At 44.9% G+C, this 23,362-nt stretch overlaps 1 protein-coding gene across 6 annotated transcripts in view; it reads left to right on the plus strand.

Annotated features, from left to right (window-relative positions):
* Positions 1-23,098, plus strand: part of Glyr1 (glyoxylate reductase 1 homolog) — a 38,886-nt gene extending 15,788 nt beyond the window's left edge. For 2 of the 6 annotated variants that reach the window (XM_027423961.2, XM_035447672.1), the window contains 12 exons: positions 3,699-3,785; positions 5,406-5,462; positions 6,086-6,136; positions 6,229-6,302; positions 9,455-9,554; positions 15,661-15,771; positions 16,535-16,710; positions 16,796-16,835; positions 17,306-17,468; positions 17,723-17,902; positions 18,207-18,331; positions 21,206-23,098. In XM_027423961.2, the coding sequence (XP_027279762.1) occupies positions 3,699-3,785; positions 5,406-5,462; positions 6,086-6,136; positions 6,229-6,302; positions 9,455-9,554; positions 15,661-15,771; positions 16,535-16,710; positions 16,796-16,835; positions 17,306-17,468; positions 17,723-17,902; positions 18,207-18,331; positions 21,206-21,280 (1,239 nt within the window). In that variant the 3' untranslated portion in view covers positions 21,281-23,098. Of the gene's footprint in view, positions 1-3,698; positions 3,786-5,405; positions 5,463-6,085; positions 6,137-6,228; positions 6,303-9,454; positions 9,555-15,660; positions 15,772-16,534; positions 16,711-16,795; positions 16,931-17,305; positions 17,469-17,722; positions 17,903-18,206; positions 18,332-21,205 lie in introns of those variants that run through there. The other 4 variants (XM_035447671.1, XM_035447674.1, XM_035447673.1 and 1 more) reach the window with 4 other exon arrangements.
* The last annotated feature ends 264 nt before the right edge of the window (positions 23,099-23,362 follow it).

Raw genomic sequence — 23,362 nt, forward strand, 5'->3', positions numbered from 1 at the left:
AACAGTGGGTGATAAAACCTTGATGAAACACTAGATGCCAGAGCAAAACTGGCAGGTTCAATCAAACACCAGTGAACACAGAGCAAATGAGGCTGCCTTGAGTTTGCAAAAAAGCAAGAGAGCTCACTGCATCTTGGGGCTGGCCCAATTACACTCTATCCACAGGGTGCCTGGCCAACTGCTGCCAGATTGTCTAGTTTCCATGAGAGGAAGGAGCTGGAAATACAGAATTGTATGCGAAACACCCTAAGTTTAAATGTTTGAATCTGATTCACATTTTTTAAAATACTCTAGAGTTCAAAAAAAAATATCTTTGGCCAGGCTCAGCCTGGCCTGCCTCCTTGGGCCTCTGTTTAGAGAAGGGCCTAATGCTAAGAGAACAGAAGGAAGAGAGCAAGAGTTCCCCCAGTGACCATGCCCAGGTGGTAGGGAGCTTCAGAGAACTGAAACCCCCAGTCAATAGGGGTCTTTGTAAGGGGTGTGACCTGATACAAGCCCCCAAAAGATGTAATGTAGTTTACCATCAAGAAAGAATTGGAGCTGTCATGTTTTATACTGTCTTCCAAATTAATACCATCTTCAGGAAGGTTCCTCATAGATTCCTGAATCATCCTGGACAGAAACAGCTTCCTATTAAAGCAAAATACAATAGACAGGTTAGGACAAAGGACCTATGTTTGGATTATAACCTATGGCTTGCTGCAACTGATTGACTGTGACCAAGTTCCTTTCCCTCAATTTCCTAGTCTGATCCTGGAGCCTCATAGGTTTACTGTGAGAATTGAGTGGGTCAACAGGTAGTGTGAGGACCATACCTGAAGAGCAGTAGGTATCAGATCCAAACCCTGTGTGTGTTGTTTCCAGGATAGGAGCCAGGTGTGCAGTGAGAACCAAGGTGGAAAGTCACTTCAGTCAGGCCTTCCCAAGATCCCACCCCCCCCCCAAGCTTGCTTCTCCTATCTCAAGGCTTCCCTCAAGCTGATAATGAGAAGCAGTCCACCCCTACAATGGGATAACTCATTGGGTGGTAGTAACCTTTAACCAGGTTTCCGTCTATGGGAACAACCTGCTCTTGGGCCCAGCTGGATCCTTTCTGGGTGGTTTTGGGCTGGCCTTGTGCTCAGTGTAAAGCACTGTGAGTGTGTCCTGGTACTGGAGTTACATTGCATCTGACCTCAACTGTTCTGTAGCTCAGAGTGCAGGTGTGTTGCCATAGCAATTGTCATTTGACTGGCAGTAAGCAGTAAAGCACAGGCTCCTAGCTGTAGAGACCCAGGTGAGTGCCATTATGTTGTGTGATCTTTTGCCCCCTATAGATAACGGAAACAGCCAACCTTGATCTCAGATGTGCCACAGCTCTTCAGAAGAGCACTTGAATTTATGTCTAAACGTCTATTTCATATCTTTCTTGGGGGCTTGCTCTCATGTCTTAGCTAGACTTTCCTTTTCTACTTCTAAGAGCTACAGCTTCAGCCTCAGATGAAGACCATCCCAGAAAAAGTACACTTAGGCCTCTGGTACTCCTAAAATTTCACATTCACACCAAGAAGAGTGAATCGGGGATAGAGGTCTTTCCTTCATGTTTGGATCAAGAGCTGCAAACTCCTTGTTCCCATTCTCTCATCCCTGGAACTCCACTGTCCCAACTTCATTGAATACAATTTAAAATTCACGAGCCTTTTGTCAGGTGCTACGTAGTAATGTGATTGGAGACTTCTATGTTCTAGTTCAAATAGAGATTTTATCTGCCACTGCACAACTGTCTTTGGGGCAGCACTACACTAGCTGCTCTATTACACAGTTGCTTGTTTGGCAGCTTCACCCCAGGCCACAAGTCTGGAGAGGAAGCCTAAGAGCTGTACAGACATGGCCCCTCAGGAAGAGAGATACCCACTGCTCCAATACATGTTCAGTTTCATCTACATGCCAGCAAGATTCTCCGTGTGGAGTAGAGTGGAAAGAGCACACACTTGTTATAGCACCAACCCTGGGTCCAGATTGCTGGAATTTGAATTGTTCTGTTTGGTTTGGTTGTTTGGGTTTTTTGTTTGTTTGTTTTTGGTGGGTATGTATATTTTGAGGCCTGGAACTATGCAGACTAGGCTGGCCTCAAACTCAGACATATTCCTGTGTCTTCCTCCTTGGGGGCTAGGATGAAAGGTATGTGCCACTATTCCCAGGAGTTTGAATTTTTAATCTGTCTCAGAATTGACTTGATCTTTCTGCACCTCAGTTTCTTTTCTGTAAAAGGAAGACAGTATTAGTTCTCCATTGTGAATAATGAGGACCATATATGTAAATTAGGACTAAGATGACTTTATAATCAACATCTACTTCAAATGGGAGAAGATACAGAAAAGTCAAATAAAGCTTCTTTGATGAGGAGACCTTTCCATGGTACCCTAAAGTAAGCCTGTGAGTCAAGTAGACATGATGGAAGGCCATCACCAATAACATAGAAGTTCTGAGGCCAGTTCGTGTTTGGGATTGGGGAATGGAGTGCTGGTAAACTAGAGAATGGCACGGGAAGAGAAGGAATTAGGGTTCGGGCCAGGCAGTGGTGGTGCACGCCTTTAATCCCGGTACTTGGAAGGCAGGTAGATCTCTGTGAGTTTGGGGTCAGCCTGGTCTACAGAGTGAGTCCCAGGACAGCCAGGGCTATTAACAGAAACCCTGACTCAAAAAACAACCCCCTCAAAAAAAAAAAAAAAAAAAAAGAGGAAAAAAGAAAAGAATTAGGACTTGGGACAGATAATGAGAGTGGAGTGAGGCAGCGACTGACTGACTTGGGCCCCTCCCTAAAGGCTGCCATAGCAAACTTTAGCTCCATTATGAGAAGTGGGGAGCTGGCTTTGTGTAGATTCAGTACAGTCTGACTTGGGCTGGTGTGTGGAGACTAAGTTGCATGGGGCCAGAATAGAGCAGGAGATTCAGTTTTCAGCTGCCTGCTGACAGTGATGATGGTATGACAGCCAGTTTAGTGTGAGTGACAAGGGGGAAGTGTGGCTTTATAGTGGCACATCAGTGATCACTGCCCTTTGAGTCAAAGGGAAGTCCAAGTAGTAGAGGAAGAGGCCTGGCTCCACGGAAGCAGCTGTGGGACCAGGCAAGAAAGAAACTCAGTCAACTGTGGAATATATATGGGTACATGGACATTCACCCAGATATCCCACCATCAAGTGGGTGAGCTATGAGGTATTATCACAGTGATAGGAGAGGCCAGACGAGCTTTATCCAAGGGAATGGGGCACAGGCCATGCAGATAAAAAGATGCTCATTTGAGACCACCCCAAATGTATTCTGGCATTCGTCATCACTTTCAAATCTGGGCAGGTCTTCTCAGCAGTACCAGGCAGTTGTTTTTGTCTTTAAGACAAGGTAAATTCCCTCCCAAGCCACTATTTTGCTTAGTGATTTTACTTGCCATAAAGAATTTCCTTGTAACTTGCTGGCAACTTCCTAATTAGCCTTCATTCTTGTGTCACAAGTGCATGTGTGGGTTTTGTGATAACAGAACTAAAGAAGGCTCACTGTGTTGACAGGAAACTGTTACCTTTCTTCTCCCACTTAGAGCTTTGCCCAGGGGATTGGCTTGAACTTATACTTAGACCATGGCACTTGCCAGGAGCTTAGTTCAGGGGTGAGTGGCTGAAAGGGAAACAAAGTATCCTGATGCTCTCTCTGGTTTTCTCCTGTAGGACCTCACCATCCCAGAGTCTAGCACTGTAAAGGGGATGATGGCCGGACCAATGGCTGCATTTAAATGGCAGCCAACCGCAAGTGAGGTAAAGAATTTTTCCTGCTGGTAGGACTGGCCACAATGTCAGAACAAGCACACAGCAAATTTTCTGCCTTTGCTATGTGACTCACTTTCCCTTTCCCAACCTTTCTGATTGTTTGGTTTTGTTTTATTGGAAAGCTGTACAGAAGTCTAGGAGGTAAAAACTGAAATCCTCTATCCCCAGAGTACTTAATGTTTTAGGTTTGAGGTTCCAGGAAGTTTGCCTGTTTAGCATCATATGTGGGATTATCATTCTTATTGTTTAGGGTAGGATTGCTCTTGTATTTATTGTAAATACCCTCTCTTCCATAAATACTCTTTTTTTTTCCCCTCAGTTGCCCCACCACCACCTATGAGGAGGTAGTTTTCTTGCGGGGGAGGGTCAAAGTAGAAGTTATTTTTGTGACAGGGTCACCCTAGGTAGTCAATGCCAGCCTCACACTAGAGATCCTTCTACCTCAGATACCCAGGTAAGGTACTGAGATTACAGAAATGTAACCACCAAACCCAGCTGAAATGCATTTCTTGATGATTAGTAGTGTGGGGTCACACTGGCTTCACTGTGCCTCCACCTGGTACTAGGTGTAGTTGTGAACAGTTATGGACATCTATAGTCATGACCACTATAATCAGAATTGATCCCAGAAAGCTGAGCCCTACAAGGGTCTGGCCTGAGACCCAAGGAGACCAGAGCTCTGAAACTAGAAGTCCTAGAATTGCTGTGGCTTATGTAGCCAAACCAACTACATGCTTAGTGAATGCTTAGTACTAAAATGCAGGAGGACTTTGTAACATTTTTCCACAGAGGTTACTTACTAGAGTGATCAGTCTTAGCCTGCAGAAACATCTGTCCTTTTTGTACTTGAGTCCATTTTTCCCTTAACTAGAATGGCAGTTGTTTATGAAAGGCAAATCTAACAGATGCTGAAACAGGAGGATCACAGGTTCATAGCCTACCTGAGTAACCAAGTGAGTTGAAGGGCCACCCTGAGTAACTTAGATACTATCTCAAAACAAAAAATGAAAAGAGACAGCATTCTGTAGGCATGGGTGGATCTAAGTGAAAGTGTTTCAAAAAAAAAAAAAAAACTGTGAAAGAGGGCTTGGAGGTAGAGCTCAGTAGTAGAACACTTGCCTGGCATAGACAAGGCCCCTATATTCAATCATTAGTACAGGAAATAAAAGATATGGCTGGGATCAAGGGGTGGCTCACCCCTTTAATACCAATAAAGAGGCAGAGGCAGGTGGATCTCTGTGAGTTCAAGTTCAGCCTAGTCTACAGAGTTTGAGGCCAGCCTGGTCTACAAAGTGAGTTCCAGGACAGGACTAGACAGAAAAACCCTGTCTGAAAAAAATAGAAATTTCAGCTGGGTGGTGGTGGCAGCACACTCCAGCACTCCCAGGCAGATGCAGGTGGATTTCTGTGAGTTCAAGTTCAGCCTAGTCTACAAAGCTACAGGAAACCATATCCTGAAAAACCAAAAAAAAAAAAAAAGGTTTCCCAACAGCTTTGAGGAGACTTTGTTGGAGAAATCATGCAGCAGGAGGGTGTCCCCTCTTCTAGACAAGAGGAAATGACTTTGTAGAGGGCGACTCATTTGATTTCCTTGTCTTCTGATTTCAGCCAGTCAAAGATGCAGATCCTCATTTCCATCATTTTCTGCTGAGCCAAACAGAGAAGGTGAGTCCTCACTTGGAGCAGACCTGTTTATGAATACCATAGCAACAAGCTAAGTGACAGTGTAGGCCCATGAGAAAATCAGGTGCCAGAGAAATTCACAATAAAAAAAGCTTTTAAAACTCAGCCACTTACATTGCCAAGATATCAGCAGTTGCCTTCAGAGTCTAAGGCAGGAGGAGCTAGACATGAAGACTGTCTCCATAAGATTGCCCATGCTGCCTGGTGCCACATCCTGTGGCTCTGTGGTCAGGAAAACTTCCCAGCCCTGTGGCTATAGCAGGAAACTTTACTGAAATTTGTGATGCTGACAGTTGGGCCAAACTTTGCAAAGATCCTATAGCAATGAATGACTTTGGAGGTGGGCAGATTTGATTTCCAGCCCAGCTTTTACTGACCAGCTCCATAAAGAGTCACATAAGTTGACACCTCTGATGCTCAGTCAGACAGAGACCTTTAAAGAGCTATGTAGAGTATTGAGGTAATGAGTGTTTTCCTCTGAATTTGTTAAAACTATACAACAAAGAAATACCCTGTGTTATTGTCTCTCTTTAAGCCTAACCATTTAGGGAAATTACGATGTAGAACTATTGCACTTAATAAGCTGTTTTCTCCCTCTTTATTAGCCAGCTGTCTGTTACCAGGCAATCACAAAGAAGTTAAAAATATGTGAAGAGGTATGTAGGCTCCCTGCCTTCGAATATTTGTTTCACCTGTAGTCTCACTGTGGTCAGACTGCTAGATGATTATTTGTGCTCCCTATCCCTAGGAAACTGGTTCCACCTCCATCCAGGCAGCAGACAGCACAGCCGTGAATGGCAGCATCACACCCACAGACAAAAAGTAAGACCTTGCATGATGAGGCCTCCTGGAGGCTCTGGATTCTTTTAGAGCTGGGGAAGTGGCACCAAGGGAGCCCTCAAGGGCTGTGTCCAAGCCTGATGATAATTGACAACAGTTTCACTTAACAGAGGAAGTTGTCATTCCCACTCCCACCTCCTATGGGGTCCTACCTTGGGAATAGACTCAGGTCTTGGGTCCCTAATTGTCAGTGAGTCTGAGCTACTTCAGAAGTTCTCTGAGCCTCCCAAAAGATGGCTTGCAAAGCACTATCTCAGGCCCCCATCCCGGATAGGGCTTCTTAGTTGATAGAGTATGTCTAGGATAGAGTGCAGCCCAAGAATTCATTTCCAGCTGGGTGGTGGTGGCGGTGGCGGCACACACCTTTAATCCCAGTACTTAGGAGGCAGAGGCAGGCAGATCTCTGAGTTACAGAGAGACCCTGTCTCAATAAATAAATAAATAAATAAGTTCATTTCCTTGCAAGCAGCAAAACTGCCCTTGCTCCCCCTGCTAGTCTAGAGCCACTCTTGGAAATTTAGCTCAGAATATAAATTTGCCTTGCATGATGGGAGCTCCAACATTAGCCATGGTGAGAGACATGTAGATTTTTGGACTAACACCCTTTGTCTTGATTTACTCCTTTCTCCCTGTGTCATCTCCCTGTCCTTCCCATGCACCTATCAGCTGCTTTCCACCTTGCCTACACAATGGATTCCAAACCTTCCTGAGACTTGTCTTTTCGGTTTCATTGCTGCTTCAACTGAGCCAGTTGAACCTACAGTCATTTGGTAGAAAGGGTTTAATTACTAAGGAAGTGTGTTGTGAGTGATATAACAAGTATGAATTTGTACCTTTCCCATAGTTCTCTCACAGACTAAACTCAATATATCTTTTAACAGTTCAAACTATTGAAATCCCTAGTTATACAAATTCTTCTTGAACTCCCCTCTGCAGTGTGCCTAAGATACAAGCTTGTTAGAAACTGATCAAAGGGGGGGGGGGGGGAAGAGCCCAGAGGTGGTGATGCACACCTGGAACCTGAGGCACTTAGGAGGCTGGGGCAGAGAAGGATCAGGAGTTCTAGGCCAACATGGGCTGCTTAGCACAACCATGTCTCGAAACAAAAAGATGAGGGTCAGGCATAAAAGGTAGGTATTCTTTAGTAAGGATTGTATTCATTTTAAAAAACAAGACCAGCACAAAGCTAATGACTTGAGTCCTATTCTCACCCAAGACCTTGACTGCCTTTCAAGGCAATTCTTTTTTCTTGTTGTTTTGTTCTGTTTTTCTATTTTTCAAGACAGGGCTTCTCTGTGTAGCCAGGTCTGTCCTGGAACTCAATCGGTAGACCAGACTGGCCTCAAACTCACAGAAATCCACCTGCCTCCCAAGTGCTGGAATTAAAGGTGTGTGCCACCACCTCCTGGCAAGGCATCTGTTTCTTAATATGAGTTTGGAGTCAGCCATACAAAGCAACTGATCCACATTAACACACTGACATAGAGACTGTTGGAAATACTCTTTGTTCATAGATTTTTGTTTGACTTTTCTGAAATACAAAAGGAAAGAAATTCCCCTGTCTTGATAGGCTTTGTGGGGAAAATTGTACTACACAAGAGAGCTATGAATGGCAAAAAGTCTCAGCATAAAACCTAGTGGTCAGAGAACCCTGCTTTGTTAAGAAAGGTGGTGGCTTTGAATCACATTTTGTATATGCTGGGACAGAGTGGTGAGGACTGTGTATTCCTGCTAGAGTAAGGGAAGCCTCCAAGTAGTCATTTTCCAATTGTGCCTGCTGGCGAGATTCTAGAAAAACCAAAAATATGGAGAGGCTTCATAGAGCCTTTGTGGGAGAGAATGCTGAGAGCTGAGAAGAATGAATGAATGAATAAATGAATAAATAATTAAACAAACAAACAAGAAAATAATGAAATTTCTGGAAAAAAGGAAGGCATTTATAATACCAGGCAAGAAGAAATAAAAGCATATAAAAACCAGCTGGGTATAGTTGTTCACCCTGGATTCAAGCACTCAGGAGACTGACACAGGGATATTGCTCTAAATTGAGGTTACTGAGCAACATATCTGGCCAGACTGGGCTACAAAGTGAGAACCTGTCTGAATTAAAAATTTTTAAATGTCTGGGGAGATGGCTCAGTTGATAAAGCTCCTACCACATAATCTAGGACCTAAATTCTGTCCCCCGGTACCCACATGAAAAAGCCAGACATGGTGGTGCATACCTCCAATCTTAGTGCTAAGAAGACAAACAGGTAAATCACTGGGGCTCACTGGCCAGCCAGCTTTGCCTGCTTAGCAAGTTTCAAGCCAGTGAGAACCTTGTCTCCCAAAAAAGTTGTTTGTGTCTGAGGAATGACACTCAAGGCTATCTTCTGACTTATACATACTCACAAAGTACATGAAACAGAAAAGACATTTAGGCAAGATGAAGATCTCTGTACACATACATGAAGATAGTAGTAGTAGTAACAAGCAGTCTCACTGAGTTCTCCAGTAGCAGGAAGCAATAAGTAGAGGAAGTTAAAGGTAGGCAAAATTTGCCATATGCACTTTAGTCACAGAGAGTTGTGATGGATTGAGAAGGCATTGTTAGAAGCAATGCTTTGGAGGCTGTAGGTAGGGAGGTCAAGGGTGAGAGCCTGGGAGACCAGATGTCAGGGAGGGATAGTGCATACCATTAGTACCTTCTACATTGTGGAGGTTGCCTGGCTATCAGTGGTTTATGGATTTGGAACACACTGTGTGGATTTGGGCATAGTGCAAGGGGTGATCAGGAAGCCATTCAGGAACTTGAGACAGCTCTGTGCTTTGTCACTGGAGTAGAAAGAAGCTCAGATGCTCTGAAAGAAGCCAGGGGGCTCACAATTGGAAGACTTGCCATTAGCCATGGAAGCCATGCTTTGGTCTCTGGTGGTCAAAGATTTAGACATGGCCATATGCATTTAGGGACCCTTACTGACCATCCAGAAGAAGAAGAAAAAGGTATAGTTGCTGAACCAAGGCTGTAAAACATTTTCTAACATGAAACTCCCCTGGGTTTGATGCCCAGTGTCAGAAAAAAAGTACATTGTTAATTGTGCTGCAGGATGGACATGCCTTTGTCTGAACCGATGAATCCTTGTCTCTTTCAGGATAGGATTTTTGGGCCTTGGCTTAATGGGAAGTGGCATCGTCTCCAACTTACTAAAAATGGGTCACACAGTGACTGTCTGGAACCGGACTGCAGAGAAAGTAAGTATTAAGGGTGAGGTTTGTCACTTGGAAGGTGGAGTACCTGAGGGTTACTCAGTGTTTCTACTCAGTGTTCCCCACCTAGGATAACGAGCTAAGCTTAGTCCAGGCAGAAGAATATATAAAAAATAAAATCTTTTTTTAAAAAAATACAGATAACAGTAGTAACAGAAATACCCATTGCTAGAAAATGAAGGATGCCCTATCACATGGACCATGTAGGCAGACCAGCTTCATCCTTTGTAACCACCACACCATACCTATGATGTAGCCATTCTGAGCAAGGTGAGCAGCAAGGAATGCTGCAGAAATGAACTGCAGCAGGAAATGAGAGACAGCATTGTTCTTGTATGGAATGAAGAACCAGAAATTAGAAAGGTGTTCCCTTTTGAGACATGTGGTATGCTTTACCCCTGAGAATGATTAGTAACTACAGGGCTGAAGTGAGAGCTGATCACTAAAGGAGACATTGAAGCTAAATGATAACAAAATATTAACAAAAATGATAGTTAACAAAATTATCTTAGGGGCTGGGTGTGGTGGTATATGCCTTTGATCCCAGCAGAGGCAAAAATATCTGGGTTCATGGCCAGTCTGGCCCACAATATAAGTTCCAGTCCAGGCAGGGCTACACAGTGAGACCCTGTCTCAAAACAAAATAGAATATTTTAGGGTCTGGAGTGTAGGTCAGTGCTAGAGCAAGGCCCTGGTTCTCTTCCCCAGTACCTCCACTCCCAAAATTGTTTTTTACTGGATCAGGTGCCTTTCAATACCAGAAAAAATGATTGGGTTTTGTGGGGAACCTGCAAATAGGTGTTGAGCATTGGGTAGATGCTATGGGAAATTAACCCAGGTAAGATCCTAAAGCTCCTCTGTAGTCTTTGTGACTCCAACATTCTCCTCAGGACTGCAATTGCTGCAAGTGAGGGAAAGCAGGGTGTCTGGGCATGTGTGGTAACTGGGATGTTTCCCTTTGATAGAAGTGCCTCTGGCTACCTTTTTTCTTGATTGGAAAACATGGACAAGACAGTGAAGCATCTGAGAATTAAGTCAGGCAGGCCCAAATTCAAATCACAGATGTGCTGTTACCTTACGTGGCAATACACTCTGCTTGTCTCCACCTGTGTGAGTAGCAGAGTGAGAGTACCTGTTTGGGTTGGTTTTTTATTTGTTTGTTTGTTTGCTGGGGGGGTTAAGATATATTATTTATTTATTTATTTTTATTTTATGTGCATTGGTGTTTTGCCTTCATGTATGTATGTCTGTATGAGGGTGTCAGGTGCCCCAGAATTGGGGTTACAGACAGCTGTGAGCTGCCATGTGGGTGCTGGGAATTGAACCCAGGTCCTCTGGAAGAGCAGTCATTGCTCTTAACTGCCAAGCCATCTCTGCAGACCCTGAGCACCTGTTTATTATAGAGCAGAAATGGACAGTACTCCACTCAAAAGTACTCAGCACAGAACGTGGCAAGAGACTTCTGTGAAAAGCCATTTAGTTCTGTAATAATTAGTCCCCTTGGAATTTCCTTTAAGACTGTTGATAAAAATTGTTTTCTGGCTGGGCATGATGGTTTTTGCTTTCAATCCCAGCACTTGGGAGGCAGAGGCATTGAGTTCTCTTTGAGTTTGAGAAAGGCCAACCAGGAGTACATAGTGAGATGCTGACATGCATGCACTTTAAAAAAAGTTGTTGGAAGCTGTTGCTACTATTGATGCATAACATATTGCTATTATTGGTGTGTGTTGGGCAATGGTAGGGCATGCCTTTAATCCCAGCACTTGGGAGTCACAGGCAGGCAGATCTCTGGGAGTTCAAGACCAGCCTGGTCTACACAGCAAGTTCCAGGACAGGCTCCAAAGCTACATACAGAACCCCTGTCTCAAAAAAAGAAGAGGTTTTCTGGACTCGGGAGATGGCTCAGTAGGTAAAGTGCTTGCCACCAAGTCTACCCACCTAACTCTTGAATTTGATCACCAGGACTCATATTGTAAAAGGAGGGATTCCTGACCTCTGACTGATAACACGAAAAAAATAAATGACCCAGAGACTGATATTGGGGTTCAAACTTCAAGCTGAATATCAGAAAAGCAAAACAGCTGATCACTAGCTCTCACCTCAAACTCAGGCTGAAAGGGCTGATGTCTCCATGAAGCTCTCACCAAGCCTCAGACTGTAACTTCTCAGCATGGCTAGAGAATGAATCTTCAGTGTGGCTCAAGAATGAATGTCTCTCTGAGGCCTTGCTTCTGTCTTACATACTTCCCTAATGTTGGGATTAAAGCTGTGAGCTATAATTCTCTTTTAGACTGATTCACTCTTCTGTAAATCCAGGTGACCTTGGATTCACAGAGTCCAGCACTTGGGAGGCAGAGGCAGGCAGATCTCTGTGAGTTTAAGGCTAGCCTGGTCTACATAGCTAGTTCCAGGACTGCCACAGCTGTTACACAAAGAAACCCTATCTTGGGGGTGAGGGAGTAAAATTGAGTTATGATGGCTCATGCATAGGTATAAGGATTACCATGAGTTCAAAGCCAGCCTGGACTAACCTGAGCTACAGAATTAAACACTGTCAACATTTCTCTTTCTTTCTTTCTTTCTTTCTTTCTTTCTTTCTTTCTTCCTTCTTTCCTTCCTTCCTTCCTTCCTTCCTTCCAATCATTCATTCATTTATTTGAGGGTTGTTTGTTTCAAACAGGGTTTTTCTGTGTATCCCTGGCTGTCCTGGAAGTTGTTCTATAGACCAGGCTGGCCTCAAACTCACAGAGATCCACTTGCCTCTGCCTCCCACACCACCCCCCCCCAACCGCTGGGATTAAAAGTGTTTGCCACCACCACTGCCTGGCCAAAAAAAAAAAAAAAATTAAGGATAAATGATGGGCTAAAGAAATGGCTCAAGGGGCTGGGGAGAAGGCTCAGTGGTTAAGAGCACCCACACAGCTGTCTATAATTTCAGTTTCAGGGGACCAGTGCCCATGGCAGAACACCAATGCCCATAAAATTAAAATTAAAATTAAAAAACAGAGAAGAAATGGCTCAACAGTTAATAGTACTTGCAGAGGATCAGGGTTCCGTTCTCAGTGCTATTGTGGCTCATAGCCAGCTATAACTCCAGTTCAAGGGATCTGACACCAAGTGCACATGTGGCATATATGCTTATATTCAGGCAAACATTCATCTTTAAATAAAAGGAGAGGGGGCCAGTGGTTCTCCTGTTACTTCCATGCCCACTGTTCTTTGCAGTAAATACACTAAGTAGACCTGTTTTCTCTCTATAATTGAGTTGCTGTTCACACCCATAATATCCACATAAAAGCTGGGCCTTTACAAATTAATTTTTAACTAAAATTGACGCCCGTGTAAGAAGACACTGGATGGCCTGGCATTGGTGGCCACGCCTTTAATCCCAGCACTCGGGAGGCAGAGGCAGGAGGATCTCTGTGAGTTGGAGGCCAGCCTGGTCTCCAGAGCGAGTGCCAGGACAGCCTCCAAAGCTACACAGAGAAACCCTGTCTCGAAAAACCAAAAAAAAAAAAAAGAAGAAGAAGAAGACACTAGATGTTGATCTCTGGCCTCCAAGTTTATGTGTGCTTGAGTTCACATATATGTGCACCTGTAAACATAAACACATACAAATAATATTTAAAAATTCAAAAGATGGACACTCAGTGAGAACTCCCATCTAGCCTGAAAACAAAACCTAAAGCTTCATTCCCTGAAGTTCTATGGCTACCATAGAACTCTAAGTCCCCTGGTAGACTAGACAGCACTTGCCTCCAGTAAAGGCTGCTCATTACAAGGTAGGGAGGAGCAGCAAAGGCTGATCAGAGAACCATCTTCAGGAAATCTGTGGACATATCTGTAAACAATCAAAATTCTCTAAAGAAAAAGTTAATTAAGGGGGCTGGAGAGATGGCTCAGTAGTTAAGAGCACCTGATAGTTCTTCCAGAGATCCTGAGTTCAATTCCCAGCAACCTCATAGTGGCTCACAACCATATGTAATGGGATTAGATTCCCTTTTCTGATTTCCATGAGGACAGAGCACTTATACATAAAATACATGAATAACTAAATCTTTAAAAAAGAAGATGAGCCGGACATTGGTGGCTCACGCCTTTAATCCCAGCACTCGGGAGGCAGAGGCAAGCAGATCTCTGTGAGTTTGAGACCAGCCTGGTCTACAAGAGCTAGTTCCAGGACAGCCTCCAAAGCCACAGAGAAACCCTGTCTTGGAAAACAAACAAACAAAAAAAGATGAGTAGGTTTGTGTTGTTGTTGTTTTTTAAGTGTCCTTTTTGAGACAGGGTCTTACTATTTAACTCTCGCTTTGCCTGGAACTCAGTATGTGAATTGAAGGCTGACCTTAAACTCCCAGAGCTCCATTGTCTGCCTCCCAAGTGCTAGGATTAATGGTGTACACCACTACATCTGGCCTTAAATGTACTTTATATTTATTTTATGTGTATGAAGGTTCTGCCTGTATTGTGTATAGATACTACAAGCATGCCTGATGCCCTTGGAAATCAGAAGAGGGTGTTAGATTCCCCTGGAACTTGAGTTACAGAAGGTTGTGAGCTGCTCTGTGGATGCTGGGAATAAAACTCAAGTCCTTTGGAAAAACAGCAAGTGCTTTTAACTGCTGAGCCATCTCTACAGTTCTAGATCAATAGTTATTGGGTAATTTCTAAAACAAAAATTAGACAGTATTGGATGTCCACCAACTAAAAGTAGTTGTGGCAGTATGATAAGAAAAGACAAATATGGTTCAGTGGGTAAAGGTGCTTGCTTCCAAGACTGACAACCTGCATCAATTCCCAGAACCCTTGTAATAGAAGAATTGACTCAAGCAAATTGTTCTAAGACCTTCACATGTGTACATACACAAATAAAATTAATGCAATTAGCTGGAGAGATGGCTCAGCGGCTAAGAGCACTGACTGTTCTTAAAGAGGTCCTGAGTTCAATTCCCAGCAACCACATGGTGGCTCACAACCACCTTGAATGAGATCTGGTGCCCTCTGCTGGCATGCAGGCAGAAGACTGTATACTAAATAAATAAAATCTTTAAAAAAAAAATTAATGCAATTAAAAAAAACACATTTTAGGGGTCCTGGAGAGTTGGCTCAGCAGTTAAGAACACTGTTTAGTCTTTCAGATGATATAGTTTCAGATGATATAGTTTCATTTCCAGAACCCACAATTGTGGCTTACAAGCATCCATTAACTCCAGATCCAGAGAACCCAGCACCTCCAGCTGAGCACAAAGGGCACCAAGCACTCATGTGGTGCCTGTGCATACATGAAGGCAAAGCATACATAAAAATAAACCTTTTTAAAAAAGTTTTTTTTTTTTTAAGAGAAAACCCTGCTTACAAAATCGTGTGCCCAAGTTATTCTGATTGTATCTTTCAATACCTTATTTTGGTTTTTCGAGACAGTGTTTCTCTTCATGGCCCTGGCTATCCTGGATAGATGAAGCTGGCCTCAAACTCAGAGATTTGCCTGCCTCTGCCTCCTGAGTGGCTTTCGCCACCTCTGCCCAGCTTTCTCTTTCAATATATATTGTGGGGGGAAATGTACACTGAAATACCAGTGTTCTGACTTAAAGGATATTCTGGATGATTTTAATTTTAGACATAAAGATGTTAAATCTTCAAGACCCTTTATAAGTCTTAACTTGGCTACAGGACTTGGAACCAGCCCAAGAGGGAATGGTGGTCAGAAGAAAGGGACCATACAGCCCAGGCCTGCTCCTCTGCATGTGCCAGTGGCTCAGGTCACTAGGCTGGTTTTGTCACAGCTCTACCAGCACAGAGGAGCTAGACATATTCACGGCTCAGATCCTACTCTTCAAACTGGCAGCCTTCAACAGACATTGGCATTGTGTTTGTGAAGCAGCGTATCATTCTAGATACCACGTCTGTCTACAAAAACAGAATAGTCTATAAAGTCTGCCCTCTTACACTCAAGAGGTCAGGCCTGGATCCAGCTCCAGTGTCCCGTGACCTCAGCCCTGGAGACCAGCCAGGGGCCCACACATCTCTGGCCTGTCCAGCATGTTTGTTGTGCATTGCATGCAGCTCACGTTAGGATCTGTGACTTTTGCAGTGTGATTTGTTCATCCAGGAGGGGGCCCGCCTAGGAAGAACCCCCGCTGAAGTTGTTTCAACTTGTGACATCACTTTCGCCTGTGTGTCGGATCCAAAGGCAGCCAAGGACGTAAGGATCCCCCTTCCCTCTACACCTCAGGTGGTAGCCAAGAGAGCTGGCTGGCCTCCTTCCCTTCTCCCCTGCACACTGAGTGAGTGTTTGCATGTGGGGGAATATCCCATCTGGGGGCCATCTCTTATTGAGCAAGATGTTGTCAAGGTTAATGCAAAACTTGTAGGGTCCTTAAAGTCTGCTGAATCATTTTTCTGAACTGGCTCCAGGTATTCTATTGACCTGGGCTGTTTGTGGCTGAGGATGACTTTTTTTGGTCCATGGGCCAACTCTTATTTTAATTATTGTTGAATTTGCATGTGTTACAAAGTCAGGTGCACTAGTGATCCTATTAAACTGTGAGTGATCGAGTCCAAAGAAGCCCCCATAATAAGTAATGATGTTCTGTCTTTTAAACCATTGGAAGAGAGCACAAAGGTAAAGGGGACTTCTGGAATGACTTTTTTTTTTTTTTTTTTTTTTTTTTTTTTTGCTACAAAAATCCCACTATGTAGACCTCACTGGTTCGGAACTTATTGTGTAGGAGACAAGGCTGACCTAGAACTCACAGAAATCCCTCTGCCTCTGCCTGGAATTATTTTTCTGTCTCATACATATTAAGTAGCTCTTTCCTTTTCATTTTTAATAGTTAACTTCTGATCAGGAAGTGAGCCAAAAACAAAACAAAAAAACAAAAAAAAACAACAGACTGTGTTCTGCAGGAACTTCTGAGCACTTAACTGCAAGCCTGGGCTATTGCTTCTCCATTGTGTCCCTACAGCTGGTGCTGGGCCCCAGCGGTGTGCTGCAAGGGATCCGCCCTGGGAAGTGCTATGTGGACATGTCAACGGTGGATGCGGATACAGTCACCGAGCTGGCCCAGGTAGCAGCCTTATCTAGGCTGGCTCTGGATCATCTTTTCAGTGGGAGCCCAAGACCCAGGCTGACCACACCCAAGTACGGGCAGTTTGGTTACACTAGAGCCAAAGCCAGAGCGGACGTCGGGAGCCTTGGGACTAGCCTCTTGACTGTCCCCCTTCAGAGCCTCAGCTGGTTGGAACTGCCATGGAAGGTCACTGCAGGCTAGTAGACAGGAGGCCCCATGCTGTCAGCCCTTCTGCAGTGAGAAGCCTCCAGACTGCCAGTATGGCCTTTTTGGCTTAAGCAACTATCTACAGTTGAGTCTAGCATAGTGTCTTCCTCCCAATCTTCTGGGCCCACTGTGTTCTGAGGGTGGCTGAGTTCAGTGTTGGGCAGGGTCCAGTGGGCAGGAATTCAACCAAGGTATCTGTATGACCACGTTGTCCCTTGGTCTCTGAGAACCAAAATGCTGGGAATCAAGATGCAGACGGTAGCCCCCTTCTTCCTTTCTTTGACTCACTTCTGTTTAAAGGACAGCCTGTCTGACCCACTATAACTGTAGTAGGCTTTAGAAACTTAGTGTAGATAACCACATGCTAACATACCCTATGATGAGGCACCATGGCCCCCATGTTCCTTCCTCCATATTTGGAGAAGCAAGACCCATCAGAAGCTGTGACTTTCCTTACAGGTGATTGTATCCAGAGGGGGGCGCTTTCTGGAAGCCCCAGTCTCAGGGAATCAGCAACTGTCCAATGACGGGATGTTGGTAATTTTAGCAGCCGGAGACAGGGGCTTATATGAGGACTGCAGCAGCTGCTTCCAGGCAATGGGGAAGACTTCCTTCTTTTTAGGTAATATATCTGCCCACCAGTCTGGACATGTTGGGCCTGAAGACTTGGGGACAGGGGAACACACTGGTGACAGTGTCTGTCCCACATGGCCTTCCCACCAGGCTCCCTGAAAGAAGGCTTCTTTTGCCAGGCACAATTAGTACCTGGATGGAAAAGGAATCTGTCCTGTCTAAGACAGATGAAAGAGGTTTTCAGGGTGCATGGGTGAGGGAACCTGCCTATAAGATTCTTGAAATATAAACTTTGCCCTGCAGGTGAAGTTGGCAATGCAGCCAAGATGATGCTGATTGTGAACATGGTCCAAGGGAGTTTCATGGCTACCATCGCTGAGGGGCTGACGTTGGCTCAGGTGACAGGCCAGTCACAGCAAACACTCTTGGACATCCTCAATCAGGGACAGTTGGCTAGTATCTTCCTGGACCAGAAGTGCCAAAGTAAGTCACCTTTGGCCTCTCTTCTTGCATTTTTTCTTTTCATTAGAACTGAACAACTAGACCAGACCATCCAGGAGACAAAGTCCTTTCATGGTTTTTTTGTGTTGAAAGAGCCCCCTCTCCAGTCAGTCCTTGACCCAGTCAGAGGAGGCCCAAAGACAAAGTGAATGGTTTTTGAGGTCCCAAACTGGGGCCCCAGTCTTAAGGAGATGGGGAGGGACAGGGCTATACCCTTTGGAAATGCTGGAGGTGAGCAATTTTCATGTAAGTCTTTAGACTTCTGATGAATGGCTTTCCCCCTCAGATATCCTACAAGGGAACTTTAAACCTGACTTCTACCTGAAATACATTCAGAAGGATCTCCGCCTGGCTATTGCACTGGGTGATGCAGTCAACCACCCTACCCCCATGGCAGCTGCAGCCAATGAGGTAACTTGACATCAAGTGGTACAGGCCCTAGATCCTTGCCTTTAGTTGTTATTTCTGTCCTGCTTGCTTAGCTCTTCTTCCCATTTTATGGAACAGCAGTAGACCCTCCTGCTGCTCAGCCTCCTGAGTGTTAGGGTTACAGATGTACCCCCACACTCTTAAATTTTTTGGTTGGTTGGTTGGTTGGATTTTTGTAGGTTTTAGTTTTTTGAGACAGGGCTTCTCTGTAATCCTGGCTGTCTGGAACTCGCTCTGTAGACCAGGCTGGCCTTGTACTCAAGAAATCCACTGCTTCTACCTCCGAGTGCTGGGATCAAAGGTGTGTGCCACCACCACCTTGCTAAATTTTTAGGTTTTATCCTCACTACTCTGAGCCAAGAAAGGAAAAGAACATTGTGTGTAGAATTTCACTATTTATGTCTTTAAATTAGGATCTGAATTCTCTCTGTCTACTGAAGGAGGAACCCTAGGCAACAGTTCTAGGCCTGCCTATGACATGAGCATGAGAGCTGTACATTTCCTTTTGAGCCACAGTAATTTATTGTCACTATTTCCTTCATGATGTTTTCTTTGATCTGTGGATTTTTCTAGTTTGTCTAGCCAGGTGTGGCAGCACATGCCTGTATCCTTGGCTACTCAAGAAGCTGAAACAGAAGGTTGGAGGCCAGCCTGCACAACTTAATGATTGTCAGTCTGAGAAGTTTTAAAAAGGAGAAACTGAAGTCAGGCGGTGGTGGCGCATGCCTTTAATCCCAGCACTCGAGAGGCAGAGGCAGGCGGATCTCTGAGTTTGAGGTCAGCCTTGTCTACAGAGCGAGTTCCAGCCAGAGCTGTTACACAGAGAAACCCTGTCTCAGGGGGAAAAAAAAAACAAAACAGGGGGGGACTGAAGATAGCATTTCTTGGTAGAATAATTGCCTAGTATGCATAAGACCCTGGTTCAATCCCTAATGCCACAAAAAAAAAAAAAAAAAAAAAAAAAGTTAACAGAGTGTGAGTTTGTGTGGTGGCTGGATTGTGTTGTTCAGTGACTGATCAAAGTGGTTGACTGTTCATATATTTCAGCTGTGACAGTGGGGTTTCTGTTACTGCCCTTTAATTCTACCCTTCTTATACTTATACAGGATTTCATTTTATGCCTCGTACTCTCATTAGCTCTCCCATTAGGTAGACCAGACTAGCCTCTGATTCACACTCCTCAGTGTCTATAGTGCTAGGATTTCAGCATACCTGTTTGAATCATGTCATGTTTACATGGCCTATGGTTGGAGCTTGCATTTTTGTCCAGCCTGGTCTACGGAGTGGGTAGCCAGGACTATACAGAAAAATTTGTCTCAAAAAAACAATTTGTCTCATTCCTGCCAATGATGGTTTTCTTGGTGTTGGATCTAAAAAGCTGCTTAGCTGTGTGCATTCTCTTTTCTGTGTCACTGCTTAGACTGTTCAGGTGCCCTGTGCATTACAGCCAAGCATATCACCTCAGCAAAGCTGGGCGCCCAGTTGCCTGTCACACAGTGGCTTTGATTCTCTTCAAGCTTTTATGTGACTAGAGTCTTGGGTAGCTGCTATTGCCAGACTCTTCTCTAGGTTCTGGGGACATGCTGATACACAGCCACTTATATTTTAATGGAGGAAACAGAAAAAGCACTTGAAGCTTTTAAACAGGTAAAGATTTCAGGATGTAAGAAATAGAGTTTGGGGGAGGTAGGCTGTACTAGAGAGAAGGCTTAGCAGTTAAGAATATGCACAGATACAGTCAAAACACCAATACACATAAAATAAATGGCATCTTTAATTCCAGCACTCAGGAGGCAGATCCAGTCTGATCTCAATAAGTTTGAAGCCTGCCAGGTCTACATAATGAGTTCCAGGACAGCCAGGGCTACATATATAATTGGGGGGGGGGGCGGACGGACATGATATCATTGTAGGAGAGCCCTGTTAAAACAACAACAAAGGACTGAGAGATGGCTCAGAGGTTAAGAGCACTGACTGCTCTTCCAGAGGTCCTGAGTTCGATTCCCAGCAACCACATGGTGGCTCACAACCATCCATTATGAGATCCGGTGCCCTCTGCTGATGTGCAGATATACATGGAAGTACAATGTTGTATACATAATAAATAAATAAAATCTTTAAAAAAAAAAAAAAAAAAACAATAAACCTCAAATACTGGGACTGATGGCTCAGGCACTGGCTGTTTTTCCAGAGGACCTGGGTTCAATTCCCAGCACCTATAGGGAAGGTCACAATCATCTGTAACTCTAGTTCCAGAGGATCCAACACCATTTTTTGGCCTCTAAGAACACCAGGCATACAGATGGTACATAGACATACATGCTGACATGTGAAATAATAAAATAAAATTTTTAAATTAAAACAAAATAATAGGTAGTGGGTAAATCAAAGGGGCACAGCTGCTATGTTGATGAGTTCAAAGGGGCCTTTGTGAAGTTGGTTAGGAGATGCCAGCCATTTTTAAGAAAGTATTCCATGCAGCAGGAGCAATAGGGCACTTGGTGCTGGGGACAATAAAACACCCTGGAGAATTTTCTGCATTGAAGCCTACCACCATGACTCCTAATGGCACTGTACACGTCACATCTCTGAGTATGTGTAGCACTCTGAGCAAAAGCATGCGGGTTGTGACCATTGCTTCTGCAAATCAAGCTGTGGCAGAGGCCCACAGAGGCTGGGGCACTTGCACCACAGAGCCAGGATTCATACCCAGGATCCAGACATCCCAAGCTCCAGGCAGGTCCTGCCTGCTAAGCAACAGGCAAGAATCATCTGGAAGTGCCTCCAAGTATCAGGACTGAGTCTTCACACAATAGCTCTGTGACTAAAGACTGACATCTACCTCTTTTTTTCCAGGTATACAAAAGAGCCAAGGCACTGGACCAGTCTGACAATGACATGTCTGCCGTGTACAGAGCCTACATACACTAAGCCTTGCCCACCCATCTACCCCTTCCATCTTCCCTCTGGCCTCTCTTCCCAATGTGGGGTCAGGATTCTGGGACTTAGCTCTGGACCAGTCACCTGTCTCCATTTCCTTTTATACAGACTTTGAGACTTGCATCAGCACAGTAAACAGCAGCACTCTCCCTCCCTGAGGCCCTGGGCAGGGATTTAAAGATCTCCACAGGTGGCTGTGAAGAAGCTCTTGAGCTGGGCATTGGCCCTGGAGCAGGAGGCTGTATATTCTCTCTCTCTCTCTCTCTCTCTCTCTCTCTCTCTCTCTCTCTCTCTCTCTCTCTCTCTCTCTCTCTCTCTCTCTCTGTTTCACCCACCCCAGGATACAAGCTGCCCAGAAATTGCTGCCTAGCTGTTCTTCCTCCAAGTTTGTCTTATCTCAGCCCCCTTCTGGTCAAGGGACTAGAGGAACTAGAGTTGGCAGTTGGCAGGGAGCACAGGAAACCGTCTCTCAACTTCCCCAGGAAAGGGGCTGGCGGAGGGTCCATGGCCCCCACTGGACCCTTGGAAGGAGAGGCCCCTGAGCCATCGTGAACCAGCAGACTCCCAAAGGAGGCACTGTGGGCCTCCAGCTGAGGAGGATTTTCCTGTAGACACTACCATTATGCAGCAGCTCCCAGAACACCTTTGTGAACTGAAGAGAGACCAGCATGGCCCACACAGACACCTCTTGAGGGGGAGCAGAGTTCACAGGCTCCCGCTCCCTTTTCTGCTGGCTCTATGGCTGGAGCCTGCTCCTCCCAGGAGGTTTTGTTTGGATTTGCATTCCAGGCCATGGGAAGGGGTCTTGAGGGCACTGGGAGCAGTGGAGTGTAAGGGTGGCCCCTTCCTCTTTCCGTTAATGTCAGTCTCTTTAGCTGGGCCACCTGTTCAGCCTGCTCTACACAGGTCCCCTGCATGCCCCTCTTTCCCTTTTCCTCCCATGGAGATAGTATTTCTGTCCCATCCTGTTTTGGCCCAGACCCAGCCTAACCAATACCAATAATAAACATTTCATAGATGAGCACTTCATAGGCTGGGCTTTTGAGGTGGAACCTCACTTCTGCCAGTAGCAGTGGTTCCAAGCTCTGGGTTTGTTGGGACAGAAGAGAACTGGGCCTTGTTCTACTAACCTAACTGCCCCTCAGAGGTGGAGCCAGTCATCTGTAGGCCCTAGCACGTCTCCTTGGAGAGGGACCAGAGAGGCTTAGAATGCCACATGAGAGGAATCACCTGAGGTGTCTGCCTTCCTCCTCATGAGTTTGGATTTCCAAAGCCAGAATTTGATTTTTCCACTGGGAAGAACCTGGGATAAAGATCTCAGGACATGGGCATGGAGCAAAGAATGCTTGTGGGGTTCAGCACAATTGCTCATTCACTGGGATGCTGAACCTGTTTTCTGTCTGGACACATCCTGTCTTGGTCCTGGGGGTTGGGGGTGGGGAAGATACTGTAAGGAAACCGGTTAGTCAATGTTGTCTTAATATTGTTGACAATTCTGTAAAGTTCCTTTTTATGACTATTTCTGTTTAAGCTATTTCACCTTTCGTTTTGAAATCCTTCCCTTTTAAGGAGAAAATGTGACATTGTGAAAATGCTTGTAAGAAAGCCCCTCCTCCCCCTTTTCCTTTAAATGACAAATCTAGGTGATTAAGGTTGTGAATTTTTATTTTCGCTTTGTTTTTAATGAGCATTTGTCTTTCAGAATAGGATTGTGTGATAATGTTTAAATGGCGAAAACAAAACATGATTTTGTGCAATTAACAAAGCTACTGCAAGAAAAAGAAAAATAAAACATTTCTTGGTACCACAGCTGTGACACTTGTGCCAGAGCGCTTTGGGGACCTAAAGTAGGAGCCAGAGTGCGTCCATGCGCAGGCCTCCTTCCAGTATCTGCCCAGCTTAGTCCTCCCTCTGCGTGCCTGCTGGGCGGGACGCCACCTGGCGGAACAATACAAGAACGGCGCAATGAGGGACGGCCCCGCTGGCCAATCAGTAAGCAATAGAGCTATGTTGGTTGCCGTAGCGCCCCGCCCCTACTGAGAAACACGGGTTAAAAGAAGGGCGGATGGGCGG

Source organism: Cricetulus griseus, chromosome 7 (genome assembly GCF_003668045.3).
Source record: "Cricetulus griseus strain 17A/GY chromosome 7, alternate assembly CriGri-PICRH-1.0, whole genome shotgun sequence".
Taxonomy (NCBI): domain Eukaryota; kingdom Metazoa; phylum Chordata; class Mammalia; order Rodentia; family Cricetidae; genus Cricetulus; species Cricetulus griseus.